Raw genomic sequence first — 9743 nt, forward strand, 5'->3', positions numbered from 1 at the left:
GTGTGTGTTTTGTGCCTCAGCCTTGTGAGTAGCAACTAGCCTTTTCAAAATACTGCCATTAACAAAAATCATTTTTTTCCAGTCCTATTTACAATCAAAAAGTACTTGGGGATGAACCACAAAATATTATCCTTCTGAAAAGAGTTACAAGCATGGATTACTGTAAGATGCACAATGTTCTAATTGAAACCAACACATGCTGCCATACATCACAAAATATGGATCTCTCCCTGTATGTGACAATTTTTAGGAATAGGAAATGGAATGATAACATAAGCTCAATTCCAGGTAAAGCAGATAGCACACTTCAGTTTATTGCAAGATACTAGGAAGATGCAGTCAGTCTACAAAGAGAAATACAAAATTCTGCACTTTAAAAAATGCATTAAAGTAGTATCCTATGACTAAAATATCCCCAAAACACACTTGGAATCAGTCACTAACACAAATACCTGTGTGTAACAATCTGTGAGGATATGAAATGAAATGATCACACAGGCTCAGTTGCAGCTAAAGCAGGTGACAGACTTTAGTCCATTGGCAGGAGACGGAAAACGCATCTGTCTACATAGGAGACAGCTTACAAAACAGTTGTTCATCCCATCTTAGAGTATTACACATGGGTAATGGACCCATATAAAATAACGGGAGGTATTGAACATACAAAGAAGCATGAATGGCGACAGGTTTGTATGACTCACATGCAAGCAACAGAGAAATGCTCAACAATATGAATTATAAGATGCTTGAAGACTTATTCAAGTTATCCTGAAAATGGCTACTGGCAAAGTTAGAAGAACTCTTATTATGTTAAAAGTCTGGGAATATACTTCAACACCACATGCAGCACTTTCACAGGCACTGTAAAACCAAGAGTTATTCTTCCTACCCCCGTACCCAAAACACAACCGGAAAAAATTTGAACTCTAAATACCAACCAAATCTTAGATGCTAACAACTGTTGAAGCTGCACCCAAACAAGTAAAAATGATTTTCAACAGCATGAAGTCTTTTGAAGTTGCAAGAATATACCTAAGTACTTGCAAAGTGAGTCTTTAAATATGAAAAATAATAAGTGAGAAATTTACACATTTTCAGACAGCCATGGAAGAGGTTCAGCAGGTTGTATGACAAACAAACAAATAAAATTCAAGTAACTAATATTACCAAGCCTATTGCCCTCTATTTGAAGTGCTCAAAAGTGGGAGACTTCAATTTAAAAAGGGTTCAAAATGTGTTTTTGGGTGGTTGGTTGGATTGGAGAAAGGGACCAAACTACGTGGTCATCAGTCCCTCTGACCATGGAATAACTAAAACCTATAAAACCTCACACTATAAGAGAGAAATACAATGGCCATAAAATTACAAACTATTGACAGAGAAGGAAGGAAGAAGGCAGAAGAAGAGAGGAGGGAAAGAAAGTAATGACAGGGGCATGAAGGAAGAAGCATAGGTAGACAAGATAGACACTCAAGATAAAACAGACCCCATAAGGAAAGGAGTGGGAAGGCAGAGGGCGGGGGTGTGAACCACCAAGCCTAGTCGAAGCCAGTCCAATCGGGGCAGAGGGGGGAGCAAGACGGCCTGCCATCCCCTCCACCCACTGATAAGGTTGAAGGTCCCACCCTTAAATAAAGCGATAAAAACCCCCCATCACAAAGAAATCATAAAACTAGATCAGCCGCTGAGGCGTTGTCAGCTAATGGCAAGGGTAGTGAGTCAGGAAAGCTAGAAGTTCGTCGCAGGGTGGCTAAGTTGGGACAATCCAGTGAGAGGTGAACCACAGTCAACATTGATCTACAACGACAGAGAGGGGGTTCCTCAAGACGGAGGAAATAACCGTGAATCAGCCAAGTATGGGCGATACGGAGCCAGCAAAGGACGACAGAGGCCTTACAAGAGGCCCGTAAGGAGGACCACCACATAGTTGTAGAATCCTTTATCGCCCAGAGCTTGTTCGGCGAAGAAAGAGTGTGCCATTCTTCATTCCAAAGTCCCAAAAACTGACAACATAATGCAAAGCGAAGGTCTATTTCCAGAATGCCAATAGCAAGAGATGGCCTGTGGGTAGCCAATTTAGCCAGTTGATTGGCAAGTTCATTGCCAGGGATCCCAACATGGCCTGGGGTCCAAATTAAAACCAATGAGCATCCATGTTGATTAAGGAGAGAAAGGGAGTCCTGGATAGCTATGACCAATAAGTGGCAAGGGAGGCACTGGCCGATAGCTGCAAGCTGCTCAAGGAGTCACTACAGATAGTGAAGGACAGTCCTGAGCAGAAGCGGACATGGTCCAGGGCACACAAGATGGCTACCAATTCTGCAGTACAAACACTACAGCCATCTGGCAAGGAACGATGTTCCATGTTTCTCGCATAGGTGTAAGCATAACCAGCGTGAGATAAATTGACAAACCAATACAACTGTCAACAATGAAAGAAGAAGTAGTGATATCACTATCTCCAGGAAAAGAAGGACCATCACAGATTAATGACAAAGAACTAGAAGAAGAAACATTGATGTGCCTTAGAGAAAAGGAAGAAACATCATTGTGTCCTCCAGAAAAAGAATCCTCACAGATTCAGGCCGAAGCAAAAAAAAAAAAAAAAAAAAAAAAAAAAAGATACTTCACTCTGCCTTGTAGAACAAGAAGACATGCCAATGACCCTACCAGAAGAAACATTGTCACCAGCAAGACGCCACAAGAAAAACTGGGGAGAGTAGAAACAACCAAAACATCTTAAGGACAGTGTTTTTTTGTACCAGTATCTGGGAAAAAAGGTGAAATATAAAATTTAGATATAAATGTTTCCATATTAAGAATTTTACACCAGAATGTACAGTACACATCAAGTAAACTAGAAGAGAGGAAAGTTCCAGTAGCCGCAGAACTAGCACACACTTTTATTGTGACAGAACACGGGTTAAAAGAAAATGAAATTAGTGTTTACTACAGAACTATAAAAAATTTGCTTACTTCTGTATGACTGAACATATAGGTGGAGAAGTTACAGTACATTTATGCAATGAAATAAAGAATTACATTCCATGATCAGTGGACAACTGTTTATAAATGTTATTTGAATCAGCAGCAATACAATGTTCAAAGGGGGAAAATGTTTGATATTAGGGCTATGCAGATCATTATGAGTCAGGTAAAACAGTAGCAGCTGATATAAATATTAACACACTGAAAGACCACTGTTATCCAAGGAGATGCAATTATCTAATCAACAATTAAGATTCTAATCTAGCAGTAAAAATAGTTCCAAACTGTGCAATAAAAAAAAATAAAACATTAACAGATCATGTAATGGCCAATACACCACATCACAGACAAAAAGTACAGGTCTTAAATTCAGCCAATGCAGCTCACTAACAGGTATTAACTGGAGTATCAGACAAGATAAAAAGCTCAGAAAAAATCTTTAAAGAATGCAACAAACAAAACCAACAAAGATTATTGTATTCTGAAGACTGGAGTGATATATACTTAACAGGAAAGATAAATAAGACATAGGAAGCCCTTAGCAAAACATTAGCCTCCTACACAAATCTTTTATGTCTTGTAGTACATAAAAATACAGAAGTTATATGGTCTGGTGTTCAAATACGTCATGTAACATGTTTCCAGGGAATTTATGAAGCTAACCAAAGTTGTGGGAAATACGGAAGCGTCCGATCCCACCCGTCTGCTTTGACCCATGACGTCACAAATATGGCGGAAACGAAAACAAACACACACACTTTCCACAAGAAGCCTAATGACAGTAACGGGACAAGCGCGGGAAATGGGGTGTTTTGGGTGGGGGGGCAAACTAAATATAAACAAATTTAGACGCCTTGCGTAGCTACAACGTGTAAGTGAAGACAGCCATGCATGAATACCCACCCACCTCCCCAGGGGTCGTAACCCCTGCAACCCATAGAAGATAAAGATGCTTCAGTAGCTGATTAGTGTTTTTTGTCTTTTTTTAAAAAAAAATCTCACGGGATAGAACGAACAGATCAGAAAGATAAATATAATAAACTAAAACAGGAATTCGAGGAAACAGATAATTAAAATAAGTAATAAGTGTTTTTAAATTAAAAAAAAAAGAAAATCTCATGAGATAGAACGAACAGATCAGAAAAGTAAATAAAATAAGATAAAACAGAACTGGAGACAGCCACACTCAAACCAAACTCCGCGCCGTCATGACGTCACACACGACAACACCCTTACGTCACGGGTCAAAGCCGACGCGTTGGATCGGACGCTTCTGTCGACCCCAAAGTTGTTGCCTTCAGATCAGGCACTGTACCGCCATCATGACAATCTTTGATTCCGGTTGGTATGTAGGTTTATGTTTTTTGTAAGAACTATGGTAATTGTGCTTAATGTGCATGATTGTTTTGTTTGTATGTGGAAATTTAAGTCAATGGAACTTATTTTAATGAATTTGTATGTTGTGTTATTAGTTGCTGTGAATGACAAATAAAATTAAGATTAATATGTAAAAAGGAGAAAGACAACCATTCAACTACAGCAGATCGGTGTGTGAAACACAACAACAACAGAAAACAGCAATTACACTAACTTTCCAGCACTAGCTATTTTTCCAGCAACAGTACACACAACTACATACACAGAAATGCACACTTCCATAGCCTTGTCAAGACTGTCTTGCCACGCCCACGAGTGTGTGTGTTTTGGTGTATTTGATTGCATGTGTTCATGTGTGTACTACTGCTGGAAAAAAAGCTAGAGCTCAAAAACTAGCATGAATGCTGTTTTCTATTATGAGTTACTGTGCTCTGCACATCAATCCACTACAGGTGAGTGATTGCCCTTGCCTTATTTCATGTATTGCTCCACCCAGGCATTTTCATTGTTGTTAAAATAAAGTTTGATTTAGGTAGTGGAGATTGTTCTAGCTATTTTGATCAAGTTAGATTTTCAACTATTGATAGATCAGTGAGTTTCGGTTTATTGCTATCATGGTCTTGTTTGATTCAGTGAGATCTTTGATAGTAGTTCAGCAAGCTTGGAGTTTGTTCTAGCTATTTAGGTGGAGTGAAGATTTCAGTACCAGATCTTGCAATGAGGAGTTGTTTCTGGGTACTGTGGACTTTGTTCTAGCTGAGGGCAAGTGGAGTTTTCTAGACTATTGTTTGGTTTTTGGAGCAAGTTGTGGTCACATGGACTTCACTTGAACTGGGTAGGTCAAGTGATGTTTTTGATATCAAGTTTTGGAACAAATTAAGGTTTTGCGGTATTGTGGTCTTCGTCTGAACTATATGGCTCAAGTGAAACTTCTACCACTAATTTTGTGAATACATTGTTTTAAATTTTCATTGTTCTTGCCCTGAATCTGCCAATTCCTGTTAGTTCCATGTAGTTATTAGAATCACTTTCATTACATTTTGTATAATGAGATTGTCTTCGTCTGTTCCGATCCTGAATGCACGGCGTCATGGTAGGCATATTGCATGAGGCTGAAATGGCAGTGACCATCATCTTGATGATGTCACTGGTACTGGATGGTACAGTTATTTTGTCATGTTTGCAAATGACATTTCATTTATCATCAACAGTGTTCAACAGACGACTAAAGTCTTCTCTAAATATGAAAATTGGAAACAATTACTTCAGTGAAAATAATATTTTTATAAATGTTAATCAAACCAAATATATGCATATACATGCAACCAAAACCATAACTTGAACAAAATTATCAACAAGCTTGGAGGCTTAGATCTGACAGAGAAAAAATTATGAATTCCTGGGTGTGATGGTGGATCGGTACTGGACATGGGAGAATCATATAAACAATGTCTGTTGCAAAATGAGTTAAACATTATTTCTGATGAGAACAATGCTGGGGACAATACATACACACACAATATGAAGAGTGTACTATGGTATAATCCTTTAACAACTATCATACGGAATCCTGATCCGGTGAAGTGGTGCTGATGTGCGCATACAAATATTACTAAAACTTCAAAAGGAATCTGTGAGATGTGCAGCAAAATTGTCCCAATAATTTGAACAAAAATACCTCCAGGGAACTAGGCATATCAACTGCATCATCACTACACATAATGAAACAATTATTTATTTAAAAACAAAGATGATGTGACTTACCATACGAAATCGCTGGCAGGTCGATAGAAACACAAACAGACACATACATACACACAAAATTCAAGCTTTCGCAACAAACTGTTGCCTCATCAGGAAAGAGGGAAAGAGTAGGAAAGACGAAAGGAAGTGGGTTTTAAGGGAGAGGGTAAGGAGTCATTCCAATCCCGGGAGCAGAAAGACTTACCTTAGGGGGAAAAAAGGACGGGTATACACATACACTCACTCACACACACACACACACACACACACACACACACACACACACACACACCCATCCACACATATATGATGAAAAAGCTTGCACAGGATAGAGTAGCATGGAGAGCTGCATCAAACCAGTCTCAGGACTGAAGACCACAACAACAACAAACATGTGTCTGTTTGTGTTTTATCGACCTGCCAGCGCTTTCGTATGGTAAGTCACATCATCTTTGTTTATAAATATATTTTTCCCATGTGGAATGTTTCCCTCTATTATATTGAAACAATTATTTATGTACATATGCATCATTAATCAGGTATATCCATGATTAAAACCCAAGAAGTAAGAATTATCATCAAATTTCAGGAAACTGGCTCATTATTGACTGATAAAGAGCCTGTAAATGCAAGAAGACTTCTATACATTGTTTGCCACCTTACAAAGATGACAGAAAACATTGATATTTCCAGAATGAAATTCAAATGTCATTTAGTAAAAACTTGTCCATATGATGTTAAAGAATATCATGAAGCTAAACACTAAAGTGGTGTGTTCAAACATAATGAGTTCAAAAATCTGGAATTGTTGCAGGTTGTAACAATTCACTGTATCCTGTGATAATTCATCTCTGTGTAATCACTGTTTTAAAGTAGTTACCTTAAGATAAATAAGCACACTGACAGATGTGAAAATTGCCAAAATGTCAGTTTAAAAAGTCATGATTGCAAAATTTTGACATGAATTTACTGAACAGAAAATGGGTTGAACCTAATCCCAGGGCAGATCAATTTGGGTTCCAGGGATAGGTATGAAATGTGAATCAGTATTGCCCCAGAATTTTATCTCAGAAGACAGGTTGAAGATAAACCTACATTTATCGCACCTGTGGAGCCAGGAGAAGCTTTTGACAATGCTGATTGAACTAAACTCAGAAATTTTGAGCATATTAGGGATAAAATACAAGCTGCCACAGTTAATTTGCCATCAAAGGCTATTTACAATTTGTACAGAAACCTGCAGCAGTTATAAGAGTCAAGGAGCATGAAAGGGAAGTGGTGGTTGTGAGGGGAGTGAGATAGGGTTGTTGCCTATCCTCAATGTTACTCAATCCGTACAATGAATATGCAGTGAAGGAAACCGAAGAAAAATTTGGAGAAGGAATTTAAGTTCAGGGAGAAGGAATAAAACCACTGATGTTTGCCAATGACTTTGCAGTTCTGCCAGAAACAGCAAAGGACTTTGAAGAGTAGTTGGATGGAATGGTTAATGTCTTGAAATGAGGATATAACACGAACATCAAAACAAGCAAAACAAGGGGAATGGAATGGAAGCGAATTAAATCAGGTGATGCTGAAGCAATTGGCTTAACTCACGAGAGAGTTATTTTGCCAGTAAAATTAGATGGTATATAAAATGTACCAGCAATGGAAAGAAAAACATATCAGAGAAATCTGTTAATGTGAAACATAGCTTTAAGCATCAGGAAGTCTTTTTTGGAGGTGTTTGGGGTGTAGCCTCATACGGAAGTGAAATGTGGGCAACAAACAGCTTAGACAAAAGGGGAATAGAAGCTTTTGAAATGCAGTGCTACAGAGGAATTCTGAAGATTAGACGGATACATTACATAACAAATGAGAAAGTACTGAACGCAACTTGGGGAAAATGACATTTGAGGCATAGCTTGACCATAAAAAGGGCTCAGTTGATACGACACATTCTGAGACATCAAGGAATCACTAGTTTAGTACTACAGGGAAGCGTAGGGGACAAAAATTGTAAAATGAGACAAAGAGATGAATACAGCAAGCAGGTTTGAAAGATAGTAGGTTGCATTAGTCATTTGGAGATGAAGAGTCTACCACAGGAAAAAGTAGCACAGAGAGCTGTGTCAAACCAGTGTTCGGACTGAAGACCGCAACAAACAAGCATGCCTTCTATTGAGATATATTTGAGTAACTTCATGTAAGGAGCTAAAAAGTCTTTGCATGTATCATCAGTTTTTGATATTTATATTAAGATTATCATTCATTTTATTAATATATTCATAGACTTGTTTGTGTTTAAATGTCATCTAAAACTGACGTGTCCAATACTATTGCACAGTGCTTTGCAAAGTATGTATGTACACTAATTCAACTTTGATAACTTCTGTACTGATGTGTACATGAAAGTCTGTGACCCATTTCAGTTAGGCTAACGATTCATTTGAATAATGGTTTCTCCCTAGATAATTATTTTCTCTGGAGCTTCACATTAAATAAATGTCTCCTGAATGTTTTACATTTCTTGTCAAAACAAGTAGTACATTAACCAATTAAATGTGGGAAAATAAACAACTTTTTGTAGGGACACATTATGCAGTGATTAAAAGCTTTACTAGAATCTGCCCATGTACCTCGCATGAAATTGGTAAAAAGCGATCGTATTTAAGAATGCTGAAGTTAAATTACAACTATTTCATTATGCGGCCCGCACTGCAAAGCTCGCTTACCCTTTAATATCAAATGCTTTCGCCAAGATACTCTGAAGTACTTCAAATGATGTTATTTGGGGATCAACACTAAATTTCCTGTGTTCCCTGGGCATGACTCCTTCACATTTCTGAAATAGATTATTTTACGTAAGCGAATGTGAAATAAAAACATGCAACAAATATTACACATTCGTATTGGCAACTTAAATGATCGTATTATTCGCTGACAAAATATGGATTGCCCTAATAATGAACAGCCGTACCGTCACTTTCACTCTTATTGCTTCACGGCCATAACCGAACAGCCCCGCCATGGTGTAGCACAAATATTCTGTTCAGAAAAATCACTTCATTCGCTTCTCATTTCGGTCTTTCAAAGACGCGCTTCCCTTGACATCTGTCAGTCATTACTCGATAGACGTACATGTCCAGCAATATCTGTCAGACTCCGACAATCGGTTTCAAATACAGAAGAGTAGCCAGCCAATATTTTTGCATATTAGTCCCTAATGTGTCCTCAATAGCAAACGAATCGCATTGCAAAATTTATTTCATTAAATATCTATTACTTGAGCCCACATGATAACATTTTCACACTACGCCAGCAGACGACCATTATACAAATTGTCAAAGATATTCCCTAATACAACACGACGTCCACAGATAATTTTAAGAGTCGGAGACACCATGGAGGTAACTGTCTCCTGACAGTACTGCATCGCACTTTCTAGGTAAAAAGAGGGAAGAAGGAAAAAATAATTTATCAGGTTTTTATTTTTATTGATTTTTTAAAATATATAATAATAAGTCCAACGCTAAAAGTTGTTGTACCATTACTAAGCCACGTCTGTTAAAGCAGTCCAAAAGGCTTTGGACTGCCTTAACAGACATGACTTAATAATGGTCTAACAACTTTTAGAATTGTACTTTATAGTAGCA

The 9743-nt window shown here is 37.9% G+C and overlaps 1 protein-coding gene across 1 annotated transcript in view; it reads right to left on the bottom strand.

The window, feature by feature from the left end:
- Positions 1–9413, bottom strand: part of LOC126457368 (uncharacterized) — a 97403-nt gene extending 87990 nt beyond the window's left edge. Inside the window, exons 1-2 of the mRNA XM_050093611.1 lie at positions 9068–9413; positions 8823–8932 (exon numbers count right to left, since the gene is read on the bottom strand). Coding sequence (XP_049949568.1) covers positions 8823–8932; positions 9068–9118 — 161 coding nt within the window. The 5' untranslated portion in view covers positions 9119–9413. The remainder of the gene's footprint in view (positions 1–8822; positions 8933–9067) is intronic.
- Between the last annotated feature and the right edge of the window lie 330 nt (positions 9414–9743).

Source organism: Schistocerca serialis, chromosome 2 (genome assembly GCF_023864345.2).
Source record: "Schistocerca serialis cubense isolate TAMUIC-IGC-003099 chromosome 2, iqSchSeri2.2, whole genome shotgun sequence".
NCBI lineage: Eukaryota > Metazoa > Arthropoda > Insecta > Orthoptera > Acrididae > Schistocerca > Schistocerca serialis.